This window comes from Sciurus vulgaris (assembly GCF_902686455.1).
Source record: "Sciurus vulgaris genome assembly, chromosome: 1".
Lineage (NCBI taxonomy): Eukaryota > Metazoa > Chordata > Mammalia > Rodentia > Sciuridae > Sciurus > Sciurus vulgaris.
Window position 1 is genome coordinate 72,033,086 of NC_136461.1, and position 17,344 is coordinate 72,050,429.

Consider the following 17,344-nt stretch of genomic DNA (forward strand, 5'->3'; position numbering starts at 1 on the left):
AGAAGAAGGGGCGGAGCGGTCTATGGGTCCATGGGCAGGCCAGCACGACCGGATGCCACTATTCTCGTTCCCACTCGGGCAGGCTGATTTGGGAGAGGTAAGGAAGGAGCTTGTGGTTAGCCGCCGAGACCCGAGGGGACATTGAAGAGGACCGGTGAGGGAAGTCAGACGTTTGAAAGTCTCTAGAAGCTCTGGTGGCCGAGGAGCCGGGAGGGCCTTGTGCTCAGGGAGTTTGCGGCAGGGGTTGAGGGAAAGAAGGGGAGAGCCCGGCCGAGGCGGAGGAGCCAGACTGCCCCGCGCGAGTCTTCCGCACACCCCCGTAAGTCGTGTCCCGAAGTCTCACCCTTTGTCCAACGGCGTCCTCGGCCCGCTTCCCACCCGCGGACCCGGAGACGGAAAGGGGCACGGAGCCCGCTGTGGCCGCCCAGGGTACCCGGCGGGCGGGGAGGACGGCGCTGGAGAAAAGATCTCGGGGTTTTTGATTTTTTTCGCCTCTTAAACTCTTGAATCGTTTTTCTGGACGAGGCTATGAAGAAGCCAGGGTGCTCTCCGAAGATTGCAGCTATCTCCTGTTAAACCATCCCATTTGAAGAAGTCTTACTGTACTTTTCAAAATAAAACGTTTTTGTGCTTCGAGAAAGTTCGCTGTTTTATATTTATGTTGTAATTACTTCCTACTTGAAATCGAACCCCAAAGGAGTTTTTAGGAGGGATAGGATTTAACAAAACAAAGTAGCACAGCCAGTGCTTCTGTTACCCGTGGAAACGTATTATGTGATGACGCTAAATATAAAAATACTGTATTTTTATAAAGGTAGACCATCTTCGAATACATTAATGTTTTCTATAAACATGAATAATTTAAACATGAATGCATTTAAAATTTTTTGTATAGCGGGGAAATCATGTATAAGTTTTTCTCGATCAACAAAACAATTTATTTACTAAATAGAAAATCCGTCCACAAAAATGTAGAGTGTAAGTTTACCATGTTACTTAATTCTTAGATGTAATAACTGGGACTAGAAACCAGGTTTTGAATTCTGATTCTGCTACTTACTGTGGGATCCTTGAGCAACCATTTAAGCCTCACTGAACCTCTGTTTCCTCATTTTGAAATGAAATAATAAAGCTTACTTTCTGGAGTTGCTTTCAAGAATGAAATGAAATTACATAGGTAAAAAAATACGAAAAGTATTCTTTTTCCGTAGTGGTATTTTAAAGTATTTGTTGGTGCCTTGTTTACTAATACTCATACTTTATAGATGTGTAAGATAAAACGCAAATAGCTTTCCTCAAAGAAAGTTCTATTTACAGTAGTATATTTCTAAACTTAATTAAAAATGTGCTGGAAGGGTTTTCAAGTAATATGTGGCCCACTCCTTTCTGTGAGAAAGTGCTGAAGAATAAGAAAAACCTATATTGTGTCTTAGGCTTAGTCTCAAAACATGCCCCCCCCCCTTTTTTTTTTAAACTACCACATTAGGAAAACAGTGGATTGCTCTCTCAGAACCCCAGGTATTCTATTAGTTTTTGTAGTATGCATCTGATGAAGGATTTGATTTGGGATAGGAAAGAAGAAGGAAAAAAAAAAAGTCCACCTTTTTTTTTTTTTTTTTTTTTAATTTGTTGTCGGGTACCAGTGATTGAACTCGGGCATTCAACCACTGAACCACGTCCCCGAGGCCTATTTTGTGTTTTATTGAGATGGGGGTCTCACTGATTTGCTTAGCACCTCCCCGTGGCCAGCCTCAGCAATGACACTTTAAGTTCATTTGCTTTTGAAGTGATCAGCAATAAATATAGTTAATGAACTGCAAATATCTTCTAGACTTTTTCTTTGACCTTCCACAATGATGTAAAATATTTCAAGGGTCTTACCATCCATACAGACATAGCACTTTACATTTTTGAATGTAAAGTGAATGTTTTTACATTTTTTGAATGTTTGAAACAGTTGAGAAACAATTTGACACCAAGAGACTCCTTACAATAATGAATAGCAAGAAAATGCAAGAAATCTGTTGTTTTGTCAGCAGAGCATTGTAAATTTAAATTTACCTGTGATCTTCACTTTAATTAGTACTCTAAGTTCTTCAGTTCACTAGCTCCACGTTCAGTATTTGAATAAGATACTTTTAGGTTCACCCACCTTAAGCCAGATCTCTATAAGGCAGATTTCACAATTCTGACTCCTTTCTCAAAGAATGAGCTTATATTAGTCTGTTTTCATAGTGGGTAAGGAAACTGAATTTTGGAGAGAATTGACAGACTTACTTTCGGCCATACAGCTGATTTATGGCAGAGAAAAGGCTGTATAGAACTTGGGTATACTGATGGTTATGCTATTATATATAAGTAGTATATTTCTTTTTATGGAATTGCTCATATATTGGAGTAATAATTATTTTTCATATTGAATTATAAGGAAATTTGGTTACAAGAAAGACCTAAGATACCCAGTAATAGTGTGATCATAAGATTCCACTGTATTTTTAGCTCAGCTTGTAATTGATATTATGGCCTATTTTCAGTGAAAGAAGTATAATTTAATACCTTTTATTTTTAAAATTTTATATTCTTTTATCGTACTATGTTACCTTCAATTTATGCTCTTAAGCATCCTGCAAAGGTCTATGTGCTAATGGCTTGGTAGCCATCTCTGGTATTGTTCCTAGGGTGGAACATTTAGGAGGTGGACCTAGTGGAAGGAAGTTAGATCACTGGGGTTATGCTCTTGAAAGGGATATGGGGACCCTTTCTAACTTCCCAGCCACCATGAGATAAACACTTCTATTATGTGATCCTGCCTTGAGGTTCTATGCTGCCACAGGCACAGAATGACAGGGCTAAGTGATCATGGACTGAAATGGAATGAAAATAAAATTTCTTTTTAATTAGTTGGTTATCTCAAGTGTTTTGTGAGAATATTAGCTGACAGTTCAATAGTTTTAATTCTGATTTAAAAAATGATATACTATTTTATCTCTGTTGGCTCTTTTGAAAGATTTCCCAAAAGGTACTTGGAGAAGTGAAAGAGCAATCTTTCATCACTGTACTTAAATGTTCAAAAACTGTATTCCTTCATAAACAGGAAAATGTGTTCTTTCTACTTCTCATAAACCCATGCTTATGCTTTCATTGTGTACTAACCCTATGTTAACTAGTACCTTCAGAAAGAATGAGACAAGATTTTGTTTTCTGTATTCTGCTTTAATTTGAAGCTGAATCATTTTCAGTCTTAAACATTTTCTACTTTTAGAGTATAAACTTAGAGATACTCTGTAACTAGGTATTCAAAAGAGAAGCAATCAGGTTTTGTGCTGGGCAAGAAGATACCTCTAGTCTTTTAAAAACTTAAATTGTTTTTGAAGTTGGGTGAACAAATTTGCCGAAAATGTCCTGTTGCTCTTTTATGATTATGAAAATTAAGCTTGCTCAAAAGGCCTTGAAGAGATATGTAGAGGAAAACTTCTATAATTCTTTTTCAAACATTCTAATATCATTCTGTTAATTTCTGTCAGATCCTCCCTCATCTAAAATACCTTTATATATCTTGGGGAAAATTCCAAAGCAAGACAAGTATTTAATTTTCTCTACACTAGGACCTGTATTGAAAATAGCCTTCATTTCTCAATTAGGGTTCAATTCTAAGAACCCTAAATGTATATAGGCTTTAGAGGACCTTCAGGCATTTTAATCTATTTACCTAAAACAAGTAATTCTTTAAACGAATTAGAGCTTAAATAAAGTTAAATTACCATTAGATGGTTAGAAGTTAATCATAACCTAGACAGCATAAGACTCTCAGAACACAGATGTAACATGAATTTTTTCTGATCAGATAGACCTGAGCCTTGATGATAAAAGAATCAAAAATTATGTCAAAAAGGACTCCCATTATCTGACACGAGGTTGACTTCATTATAATTTCTCTTTTTCCAGAATAGAACTATCCCTCTCACTCTTGCCAATCTTTGAGCAATCAAGTAGTCTTGTATTTAGTATTCTCTAAAGAATTTTAGAGCAGCAGTGGATCCTAACAAGCCCAACACTTTCTTGACAAACTAGAGAGATCAATGAAGGATCTTACAGACAACAAAAAACTAGAAACCTGCTTTTCTAGCTCCCAATCGTTTCAAATTACTTTGTATGAGATTCTATTATGTTGGTATGTTTAAATACAGCCTATCAAGTTTCCAATTTTAGAATTTACTAAGGATTTCTAAAGTTCATTGAACATCTCTTTGCTGTGTTATCAAATCAGAGAGGAACTAAAAATTACTGGAATCTTTATTTCTAGGCACTAAACAGAATATCAGAAATTCTTTTATTTATCTTTATTTTTCCCTAGTATTAAGCACAGGGCCTCGCTAATGGTAGCTAAGTGCTCTCCCACTGACTTACACCCCCAGCCAGAGTATAAAAAATTGTTAAGCTTGATTTTCAACTCTGCTATTGACTCTCAAAATCATTCTGTAGTGCAGCACTTGCTTCACACGCGTGAGGCACTGGGTTTAATCCTCAGCACCACATAAAAATAAATAAAATAAAGGTACAGCATCCATCTACAACTAAGAATATTTTTTAAAAAAATCATTCTTTTCCAACCCATATTGAATATAATAATTTCAGGACTCTTTCCCCCCACCCCCATGGAGGCCAGAGGTGACCTGGGGACCCTTCTCAGTAACTCACTTTTATTAGTTTATTTTTACTTATTTTTTGCATTGCTGGGGATCAAATCCATATGCTGCATCCTCATTCTAGTAACTGCCTTTTAGACAGCCAATACCAGTTGATTAGAATTAGTATCCCTAATAAAGTTGATTTTCTATACCTGGCAGAAATGTTGTAAAGCAAAATTTTGCACTAAATGAGAGGTTAGACTAGAACTGTACAGTCCTTTGGTAATTGAGTTTCCTTTTGTTTGAATTATTGGCATTATTTTATTTATTAGCTAATTAGTAATGAGGAATTTGAAAATCCCAAGTGTTATGTGTGATGATACGGTATGTGAAATATGATTTGGTTAGGATCAACTACTAGTTATAAGCATGCTTAAAGTTTTGATTATCCTCTTTGGGTTTTAATAGTAAAGACTTCCTCAAGGTATTATAAAGGTCAACATACAGCAGTAGTGGAGACAGGTATTCCATAGAAATCCAAAAACTTTATTTTTCAACTTTTATTATACCTTTATGTATTTTAAATTTTATTATGCATTCTTGTATATGGCCATAAGTACTCTGAGGAAAAACACAGGAAATAATACACAAGTGATGCTTGTTATATTTAAAGACAAGTATTTTCTTATGCAATGATTGTTACATACAGCTATTTGTATTCAATCTTTCTACTTCCAAAAGTGTATTTCTATGTAAAATGTGTTTACAAACAAGGTTAAACATATTCAACCTTAATTTTTTTTGTTCTAGTTATACATGACACTCAACCTTAATTTTTGACCCCAGAGAAAATGAATTGTTTAGAATAGTAAAATACGTTCTTGCCAAAAGTTCATTACAATGTAATTTACCAGTTTGCTTAATCATCTTCAACTTAGGATGGTATTACATCCTGATAAAAGTTGAAAACAGAATGCACTTAATACACTTAACCTATTGAGTATTGTGGCTTAGCAACACAGTACATTGTCAGGTATCAGCTATTTACCCTTATAATCTTGTGACTTACTAGGAACTATGACTCACTGCTACTGCCTAGCATTGCAAGAGACTATCAAGCCACATATTGCTAGCCCAGGAAAAGATCAAGATTCTAAATTTGAAGTACAGTATTGCTTTTGCATCATTGTAAGCTGGAGGACTGTTTATAGAATATATGCTCATTTCATTGCAATTACCAGCCTGTTTACTAATAATGTTTTTTAATTGGACTAATAAGATTGTATACATTTCAAGTTTTCATTGGGAGTCTATTTTAAAGGTTTTATGTTTTTCTTTTCACTTTTTGAACAAATCAGAGACCAGAAATACATGGAATGCTATTTTAAACAAGCCAAAAGTCTGTTATAAAATTAATTTAATACTGCTTAAATGAAGAAAGATAAAAAGACAACAAAAATTCCAACTGTTAATTATCCCACTCAGACATTGGTGAGTATGTCTCGAAATCCAAGTCAGCCTTCCTCATCAGAGGTAAGAAAATAATGCCTATCATTGTTTTTGAAAAGTTGATAAAGCAAAATTAGTTATATAAAGTATTAGATATTGATTCCACCACAGTCCCAACTTCATGTGTCCCATTAGCTGATTCTACTATTTCATCTTTAACTCACTTTAGTATTCTAAGTTGATCCTCCAATGAAGTGATTCTATCACCTTTTTTTCCTCCACTATTACCCAACTATGATGCCCTTCATAGGCTTGAATTCCATACACAGTCTTGATCATTCTTTGTTCATACTCTTGACTCCTTGCCCCCCTCTCTTGCTCCGTTCTACTCCTTTGCAAAATAACAACCTGGTTAATTCATTTCTCCACCTATTCTGCACCCATTCCTTAGCAGCTAAACATGAATGAATAAAAATATACCAGCATAAGGACTATTTCCACTTTAAATTCATGACCAAGTAGAATCTTTTGCTTTTAAGCACTCATACCACTTGTCATTTATTCATTCACTCTTCTCTTCAACACAGGTATTTCATACCTTCCCAAACTCGCCCCCCAATACCTTTTCCCCATTCTCTCTTAAACCAACTCCAGTCAATTTTTCACCTTTCACAAACTGCTCTTGCTAAAGTCACCTCTTCATTACTAAATCTAACCTCTTGAAATTGGATTATCTCAGTATTCAGCTCTTTGTACTGTCTGCATTCATTCCACGGTGGTCTCATGCAGTCTAGTAGATTTAAAGTACTAACTTTGTGGTAAGGATTTACACATTTTTATCATCATCCCAATCCTTTTTCCCAAACCCCAGATTCATATCAAATATATTCAACTGACTACTTGACATCTCCACTTGGATAATCAATAGACACTTCAAATTTAACAGGTCTGAAATCGAATCTTTCCTCTCTCCTGGAAGCTTGCACTGCCTATGACTTTTCCCTTCTCAAGTGATTACAAATCTATTCTTTTTTATCTGAGGCCAAATGCCTTGAAGTCACACTTGATTTTTCTTGCATACATGACTCTTCTACTTGATTCTTTTCTCCCAAACTCCACGTATACACAAAATTTGGCTGCTCACCTCTACTGCTTGCATAGTAGGCTGTGTCAACATCCTCTTGCATTTCAGTTACTCCAATAGTTTCATAACAGCTTCCTTTTTCTTACCCCTCACAGTCTGTTTTGGCAATTATTGCTTTAACCTGTTACCAAATTTAGAAATACTTTACAGCAATAATGTGTGTCATGTTATGATGCAATATGAAATGCAAGGCACCATTTATAAAATATTATTGCCTCGGATGGATAACCTCTGTCATTGGAATGCTGTACCATTGACTATTTACAGGAGTTTAAGAGGTTGGAAAAATAAATGCCACCTTAGAGACAATGAGGTAAATTCAGAGTATAGAACATTCTATAAGATAATTGGCTCTATCACTTTAAAAATACTCAATGTTACAGGGCTGGGATGTGGTTCAGTGATATTATATTTGCCTAGCATGTGCAAGACCCTAAATTCTACCATCAGCACCACCAAAACAAGAAAAGAAGGGGAAAAAAATCTCAATATTATGAAGATTCAATTGAGATTTTTTAAGCATATGACAACTAAATGCAATTAGTGATCATCAGTTGAATTCTAGATTGAAAAAACATTTTGTGGACAATTGGGGAAACTATGGACTTGATATTAGTCTACAGTAAGGAATAATTTTCTTGATGTGAAAATAGTATTGTGACTGTATTAAAGAAGTCCTTACTTTTAGAAGATGAATGCCAAAGTATTTATGAATATGACATCCGATTTACTTTAAATATCATATTGAGGGAAAAAAAGTAAACAAGAGAAATGTTAACTTTCAAATCTAAATTGTAGATATTTGAACATTCATAGTATTTTTACTTATGTGTATAATATATATGCATAAAATTTTTCATAAAAGACAAAAATATAAAATATGTCAGGTCTTGCCATGCTTCTATTAAAACCAGGATTGGCTTCCTGTCATGTAAGGTAAAGACCTTTAAATGGCCCAGAGGCCCTACTCAATTTGTTCCCCTCCTTTTTTCTCTGACTTTCATCTACTATTCTTTTCCCACTTTCTTTGCTTCATTTGTACTGGCAATCATACTGGCCACCTTAAGGCCTTTGCTTTAGCCCTTCCTGGAACTCTGTGTCTTTCATTGACTAATTCATTCTTTCCCTTAAGTCTTTACTCAGTTCCCACTTCTTCCCTAAAGCCTACTGTAAACATTCTAGATAGAACTGAAGGCTTCTCTATTCCTAATCCTCCCAGTTTTCCTTACCCTGCTCTTATCCTTTTCCTAGTAATTACCCCTTTCTAATACAAAAATCTATTAGTGTTCTGTATTTATTGATTATTACCTATATCCCTCACAGGACCAGGACTAGTGTGAGGCAAATGAAGTACTTGCTGTGGGTGCAAAATTTAAGGGGGCACCAAAAATTTTAGTAAATCAAGATAAATATTTTAGTACAATATTTTTGAAATTAAATTTATTTTTAAAAATCCATGTGAACAAGGTATTGATATTTTAAATAGAAACAGTCCAACAGTACTATGTATAGCAATTTTGAAGCCTAAAAAAGGAAAAATATGTACCCTATATATATATATATATATATATATGTCTTCTAATATATTTAAATGGTTAATGATTTTAATAAAAATATTATTGATGAGTTGCTTCCGGAAAGCCAAGAACATAAAATTATAATAAATTATGGTTTTGGTCTAAATCAAATATTTAACCTTAAAATACATAAACTTTAAAAAATTCAGTATATTTCAACTACATTACTGTTATAGAAATATTAAAGCAATAGTATAACAATATTATAATTTCTATAACAATAACAATGTTATCATCACAGAAAACCCATTAAAATATTGTTTATAAGCATATATAAATGTTTAGTTCAAGAACTGTTTCCCTCCTGTGACATATTAAAACATTCATATAAAAATAAGGTCATATTTACTTCAAACTTCTTAAGGTTTTGCAAATATTTAATAGTATAGCTATGGAGTAATCTTTCATGTGCTTTGCAGTTCAAAATGCAGCATATGGCAAATTTTACTGTCTGATCTATGCAAGCATTTAAGTTGTTGGTTAATTTTTCATATCAAAAATATATAAGTAATTAACTTGGTTTATAAAAAACGAGCAAAATCTCCAGTTCAAGAACCATTTTTATGTCTAATAAAAATTACTCATATTAATAACAATAGGTCATATTCAAGCTCTTAAAATTTTCTCAGATATTTAATATTGTAGTCAGAGTACAATAATTTCAATGCTTTCACTTTTAATATGCAGTATCAACCTTCCTTAGACTAAAAAAAGAGAAGACACTGTTGGCAGTAATTGTTTCTGTTGTAGCTATCTAAATATTCTAAATAGATTTCTAATTAGAGCCATAACAAAACATTAATAGAGAAGTAGTTTTACACAAACACACACAAGCTTACAGACATCCCCTACATCAGGAATAGATTCTTTCTGGAACTCTGGGAAACAAATATGTTCCCCAACAAACCACAGTGCTGAAAGCCAAGGATTGTACAAGGTCACTCTAGTGGAATTGAGTAAGAAACAAGTAAGGGAGATATAAAAGGTTGGTGATCAGAAAATCGGTCTTTACCATCTAGTATTCTTACTACAGGCCACAGGGGGAAAAAAAAAAAAAAAAAAAAAAAAAACTCCATTCATCAAGGATATTGAGGTAATCTAGGAGCCAAGCCACATCTATGTCATTGTTTCTAAAGGAAATGTACTCCAGCGGGGGTTGTGGCTCAGTGGTAGAGTGTATGTGAGGTGCTGGGTTTCATCCTCAGCATCACATAAAAGTAAATAAATAAAATAAAGATATTGTGTCATTCTACAAATTAAAAAATATATATTAAAAAACCCCTAATGACCGAATTATACAATGTTATCTGTCTGCTTTCAGGTCCTATCACTGTGAGTGACCTTGGGACTCAAAATAAATCTCTTAAAAAAAAAAAAAAGAAAGAAAGAAAGAAAGAAAAGAAATGTACTCCAAGTGAAAATTTGGGGGTTCTTCTTTTTGTTTGTGGGATTTTTTTGGTCTGTTTGTTCATTACTCCATGTTTGATGCATTACTCCATGTTTATTTCAGTTGTGTTTATTAAACTTAAAATTCATAGCAGATCAATTGGTTTTTTTTTTTTTTCCACTTTAGAAACATTTTAACTGATATTCTTCTTATTCAGTTGGTGGAACTTCATGTTTTTTATGTCCCTGAAGGATCGTGGAACTATAAGTTAAATACTATTTCAATAGAAGTTATTAACAAATTTATTTCTGCTGGATTTATAAGGCAAGTATTTTGTGCATGTAGCAAGGTACCTTTACAAAATATTTTTTTCTGCAGAGAAAAATACGTTCTATAAATTTAAAAATTCTAAGTGAAAAATATTGTGTCCATGTCATAATCCATTCCTAATTTAATGAATATTAACAAATAGTTCTATGTAGCAGTTAAACATAACTATAGGAAAAGATGTCATTTGACCATAATATACCACCCAGAGAATAGCATATAATGTGTATTGCTGTGATTATACACAAAAAGAATTAAGGAAGAAATTATCTGAAATTTAAAACCTGCTGAAGATCTGTGAATAATGGTTATAGCAATATACCTACTATGTTATTTTTTGAGAAGTCTTTAAAAATATATGCAAAGGATTTAGCTCAGTGGTGAAGTGCTTGCCTGCATGTACAAGACTCTTGAATTCAATCCCTAGCATGGCAGGGGGAAAATATATATAAACAAAGAACATATGTATATGTGCATAATCTATATTTATGTGTGCATATATGTGTATTTTCAAATTCACAGAAACACATGACACCACATGATATGACCTCCTGTTGTTACCTCTCTTAGTGAGTGACTTTCTTCTTTATTTCCTCATCACTTTTTCAATCCTATCAGTCTCCTTTCTGTTCTAGAACACATTGTAAGTGAAAAATATTGTGTCCATGTCATAATCCATTCCTAATTTAATGAATATTAACAAATAGTTCTATGTAGCAGTTAAATCAAACATAACTATAGGAAAAGATGTCATTTGACCATAGTATCAGTCAGGCCTTACCTAAGACTCTTGTACTTTCTGTTCCTTTTGTCGAGAATACATTTTTTTTTCTGCTCTTACCCTCTTACCTCTTTCAGGTCTGTACTTAAACATGACTTGTTTGTGTATGTATACTTTCATCACTGTATTTTAAATAACAGCCACAGTTCCTTTCCGTTTCCCTGCTTTACTTTTGTCTATAGTACTTAGCAGTGTCTCATGAATTGTTTTTTACTATGTCCTTTGCTAATTTTTCTCTCCCAAGACTAGATTATAAAATCTAAGAGGACATACATTTTTATCTGTTTTGTTGTCATTCTCCGTCCTTTGGAACAATGTGACACATAATAGGTGCACAATAAATATTTGTTGATCAAACAGTGGTTCAATGAAAGAATTCTCTAATATTTCACATAATATCCAAAAAAAATTTTATTTAGAAAAATAACATAAGTATTGTCTTTAAAGTTTAGACATTGAGAAAAGGATCCCTAATGAGCAAAGATAGTAAAATCTGACAGCATTTGATTGTTAAAGACATTCTTAAGCACTAACTACTTCTGTTAAACTTCCAAAATAATTATCTGTGCTTAAGTCATTCTGTAATATATATGCAAAAGCATATAAATTCCACAGCAAAATTTTGGTTTAGTCACAAAATTTGGAAGTGGACTAGCAAAATAGACAGTCGTTTTCCTTTCCAGTGTAAAAAGGACTTTTATAAATAGTATTCATTTGTATAATTTTAGAAGATAGACTTTTAATAATTTATTTTGAAAAATATTTTCTAAAGATTATAAAGTGCTAAGCAATGTAGAAATGTAATATAGTAAGTTCCATCTGATAATTAAATCAACATTTCTGTTTGAGATAACTAAGATTATTGAATCATTAGTACATCCAAACTCTTATTTATTTTTATCTCATATAAGTCAATTTCATTATATTTCAGAGTATCTCCTCAACTTACTTTACAAGCCCTGAGGTTGCGCCTTGGTGAGTTCCTTGGTGAAGATGCTGTTGCAGAAAAATTTTTATTCCTGAAATGCATTGGAAATAATTTAGCTGTGGTAAGAGTTCTTATTTTTTCCTTCTGATTAAAGAAAAGCACCCTTATCAAATTATGTTTCCTAAATGCTTATTAGCTCAGCTTCGTAACGTACTATGAAATATATAATCTTAATCATAAAGTATCACTAAGCACATAGACCATGAAAGATGGATTTCACTGGCATGTTATGAGGCACTAAAATGGTGGAATGTGTCAATTTCCTTGAAAAGAAAAGGAAGACAAATTTAGTTGTAATAATGTCAATAATGTTTATATTTTTAATAAAAATGGTAGTTTTAAAAATGTTTTAAACAAGTACTTGTTTTAAACAAGTAACTCTGTTGTTCTAGTGACAACAGAGTTATTATTTGGGCCACAATTAGCCTTATTTGGTTTTAAAATGATAATGGCCCCAATATATTTTTTGGTGTCAGCTATTATCTACTGAACACTCCTATTGGTAGTTTCTATAATCTATTGGCAGGGTATTATAAATGGAGGACATTTTTAGCTAAAATTTCCCATCTATCAAGCCATTAGACATCAAAGTTTCTGATTTATCTGTCTATATGTAAGGTTTATTTCTTCAATCAAGATTGTCAACATTTAAACTAAAAAATATAGTATATTAATATTCTACTCAAGTTAATATATTTTGTCATTACCAGGTTTCATTGATGTGATTATTTAATATTTAACTCTGTAATTAGATTTTAGTCTTTTGTGAGCAGGGGCTTTATTTACCATTGTATTTATAACCAGTGCCAAATAAGGTGCTTTGCATTTACAGATATTTAAACATTTATCCAACAAATTAGGTAATGAATGATAATGGATAATAAGTCTCCCCTGCCCAAAGTACTACTATAATTTGCAATGTAGAATTCTTAAATCAGTAGCTAAATTTGAAGATGTTTTGTCACTGGGGTTCTACTTAGTATGCCAGAATATTAATTTACTGATCATTAAGTTAGTTTTTCTCATAGAGTAAAGGGAACATATTTTTTTTTCATTATATGTAAATTTATAAAATATCAATCACAGAATCCCAGGTTTGGAACTTAAAGGTAATTTAAATCAACTTCTAAAATCCTTCTGATATTTTATTTTAAACAAATATTTATTGATTTTTTTCCTTTATATAAAGTCAGAAGAAATGGATATGAATCCTTCCCTTAAAGTATATTCAGTGTTGTGGTGAAAATATATAAAATAAGTGGCAAAGATAAAATAGTATCTATGTTCACAAAAAGGAAACAAAGAGATTACTTTTGGCAGAGGAAGGGGGTAGAGAAATTTGAGGAAGAAGTGATATCTAAATTTGGATTTTGAAAGGTAAACATTTGGTCTTGCAAAATTGAAGTGTGTGAATAACTTTCTGAGCAGAGCAAATAAGATGAGAGTGGAAGTAGAAAAGCAGGCAACTAAGAAAGAATAAGTGATTCATTTCATTAAACATTAACTGTGGGAAAGGGAACAGTGGAGAACAAGTTATGAAGTACTTTGTTGAAGATCTTGAATGCCAGATTAATAGTTTGAATTTTTTTTTTTCTGAAATCTTGAGTTTTTCAGCAAAAGAGTGACATGATGAGCGCTTTCAGTACAATAATTGGGTCTCACTGAGAAGTAAGAAGAGACTAGAGGCAAGGATTCCAGCAAGAAAGCTTTTAGGCAAGAGTTGAGGAAGACCTAAGAAGAGACTGCCTCTCAGATTTTATCTACTACCATTTTCTTCTTGGTTCTACATACTTCAGCTCCAAACATCTTCCTTTGGTCCTCACATATAACAGATATCTCTGATTTATGGTCCTTGCACTTGCCTTGCAATCACTTCCTCTGAGTTTTGGATAGCTGGCTGCTTTTTGTAATTCAGTTCTGAGCTTAAGTTTATCTTTTCAAAAGGACTTTTCCTGACCATCCAGTTTTTAGAAATTTTTTCCTCAAAGTTACTCTCTATTACATCACTCTGTTTTATTCTCATGAATCACATATCACAGTCCCAAATCTTTTTTTTAACTTAATACCGGCATTTGCAAGTAGAGTTTTTTATCATTGTATCCTCACCATGTAGAACACTACCTTACATATAGTATATCTTCAATGTCTCTTACAATAAATAAATAGAAAGCAAACTTGAACATATGAACATATGGACAATAAAGTCCATAAGATTAGACTCTGGAGTGATAACCTGGTTTTGAATCTTAACTTGGAAACTTCTATTTATAAAATCTTGACCAAGTTACTAAACTTCTCTTTGCTTGATTCTCCTTCTCTATAAACTATAGGTAATGTCACTGCCTATCACGAGAAATTGTTGAGGATTAACTGATCTAATATATGTAATGACATAAAATAGTATCTGTACAAAATGAGTCCATGCAAGATAGCCATAACTATTAATATTAAGTGATATAGAATTTCTATTATGTTGTGTGTGCAGTAAATAGAAATAGGATTAAACTCTACATTTTTCTAGAATATAGCCATAGTTATTAGTTTTTAAATTTGATTTATATGGTACAGATATATACCTTTTACTAAAAAAGTAGAAGTAAAGATAATTGGAAATTTTACAAAAGCTTTTTTTCCCTCATCTACTTATTTCTAGGTGAAAGAAAAGCAAGAACCAGAACTGAAACTCAAGTCATTTGCTCCTCCATATGTATGTAATATGACATTTTAAACTGATGCTAATTTTAACTGTTTTTTAATTATAAACTAATTTTTAAAATTTCCTATGTTTTAGGCTCTTCAACCAGAATTATATTTGCTTCCTGTAATGGACCATTTAGGAAATGTTTATTCAGCATCATCATCAGTTACTTTAGATGGGCGGCAGAATAATAGTGATATTGCTGAGATTGATGGAACAATCCATAGACCAGTTAGTGTAACTTTGTCAAAGGAAGAACTTGGAAAGGATCCCAGTTCCTTAGAAAACACTTTGAAAGACCTTATTAACAAGAATCAGGAAGAAGGTGATTTCAACTAAAATGGGAATAACAAAGATATTATTATAAGTCCATGAGTTTTCCAAAGTGATTATAGCCAGTATGTTAGTACATAATTCAGGCCCACAGTGTAAATTAAGATACTACTCAAAGCTTTATGGAGGGTAAATTGCCCACTTCAATAGTCACTTAACCTTATACTCTTCAGTAATACTGGGATTCCACTCTGGATGTTCGTTTCCCAGGTGTCTTTTTCCATTAGCCTTTAAGAAAGAAGAAGGTAAAGATTCTCACTGAGCATCTCACTGGTGTCAATAAACAGTAAATATTAGTGTGCCTAAGATTAAAGAAAGTGCTAAGTTTGAAACATCATCAAGTCTTAAAGTTCCTGTTGAACCATAATCTTGCCATTATGTCAGACATTTTTCTAGTCCTTGTTTCTCTGCTCCACATTCTTAATAGTTTCTTCAGATTTGTCTTCCAAATCTGTCTTACTGATTTTGTCTTTGGTGGTGTCTAATCTGCTGTTAAATCTAACATTGAATTATTAGTTCTAAACATTTTATGTTTCTTTTCTAAAGTTTCTCTTCGGTTGAGCAATTTTTCATGTTTATTGACAATTTGAATTTGCATATTTTCTGCTCTTTTTGTAAAAAGATTGATTCATTAGCTCTCAGTTGTCATAGATAATGAATGAATATTTAAAAATATATATATATATAATAAATCAAAACTTGGTTTTTTTTTTTTTTTTTTTGTACTAGGGGATTTAACCCCAGGGCACTTAACCACTGAGCCATATCCCAGCCCCTTCTTTTTATATTTTATTTAGAGACAGAGACTCTCTAAGTTGCTTAGGGCCTCACTGTTGCTGAGGTTGGCTTTGAACTTGTGATCCTCCTGCCTCAGCCTCCTGAGCTGCTGGGATTACAGATGTGCACAACTACACCCAGAAAAATCAAACCTTCTAAAGAAAACTTCAGTATGTGTGTGTGTGTGTGCGTGTGTGTGTGTGTGTATACAATTTATTTTAGATTTTAATTTGTGACTTGTCTTTGCTACTTTATAATTCTTTTGATGACAGAAATTCTAAAATTTTATCAACATTACTGAAAGAAGAATGTTAGTATTTCAAACATCCATCAGTCTGGGGTTTGTGAATTTTGAAGCTCTACTATTAGGCTTATGTACATTTAGAATTAGTATGTCTTCTGGATGAATTTATCCCCTATATTATGTAATGTTTCTCTTTATCTCTGATAATAGTCCTTATATTGATATTTTCTTAATCTGGGATTAATATAGCCACTCTAGTTTTCTTTTGATTAACATTTGAATGGTATATCTTTTTCCAGTCTTTTACTTTTATCTTATCCATGACTTTATACTCAAAGTAAATTTTGTATAGACGGCACATAGTTATATATTGTTTCTTAATTCAATTTGACAATGTATGCTTTTTAATTGGGATGTTGAGATGTTTACATTTTATTATTGATATGAATGGTTTTAAATCTATCATCATTCCATTTGTTTTCTGTTTGTCACATCTTCAATTTTCTTGCCTTTTGGGGTGGGTGAGTAATTACTGATGATGTAATTTTATATTCAGTATTGGTTTATTAGTTATAACACATATTAAAGATTTGTAGTGGTACTCTAGAGTTGAGGTCCATAAACACCTAGTATTTTTATTTTGTTTTAAGCTATGCTCTGTGCCCAGCTTTTTATAAACAAAGTTTTATTGGAACATACCCATGCTCATCATGACTGCTTTTATATTACAACAGAATTGAGTAATTATGTCAACAGAAGTATACTTCTGTTATCTCTTTTGCATTGTTACTTTTTACTTTAGACAGTTGTCTTTTGAAGAAATTTACCAGTTCTTTCTGACTGAAAACTTCCTTTAAAATTTCTTGTAGTTAATTTTCTCAGTTTTTCTCATCTGAGAAAGTTTTTATTTTGTCTTTGTTTTTGGAAGATACTTTTACCAGGTATAAACTACTGGTTAACAGATTGTGTTTGTTGTTGTTTTTTTTTTTTTTTGGTATTTAAACATATCTC

At 32.7% G+C, this 17,344-nt stretch overlaps 1 protein-coding gene across 1 annotated transcript in view; it reads left to right on the top strand.

Moving 5' to 3' along the window:
- Positions 1-60: 60 nt before the first annotated feature.
- The window catches only part of SPATA1 (spermatogenesis associated 1), a 40,818-nt gene continuing 23,534 nt past the window's right edge, over positions 61-17,344 (top strand). Inside the window, 6 exon segments of the mRNA XM_079140147.1 lie at positions 61-814; positions 5,987-6,161; positions 10,403-10,509; positions 12,225-12,342; positions 14,935-14,988; positions 15,073-15,304. Coding sequence (XP_078996273.1) covers positions 6,060-6,161; positions 10,403-10,509; positions 12,225-12,342; positions 14,935-14,988; positions 15,073-15,304 — 613 coding nt within the window. The 5' untranslated portion in view covers positions 61-814; positions 5,987-6,059.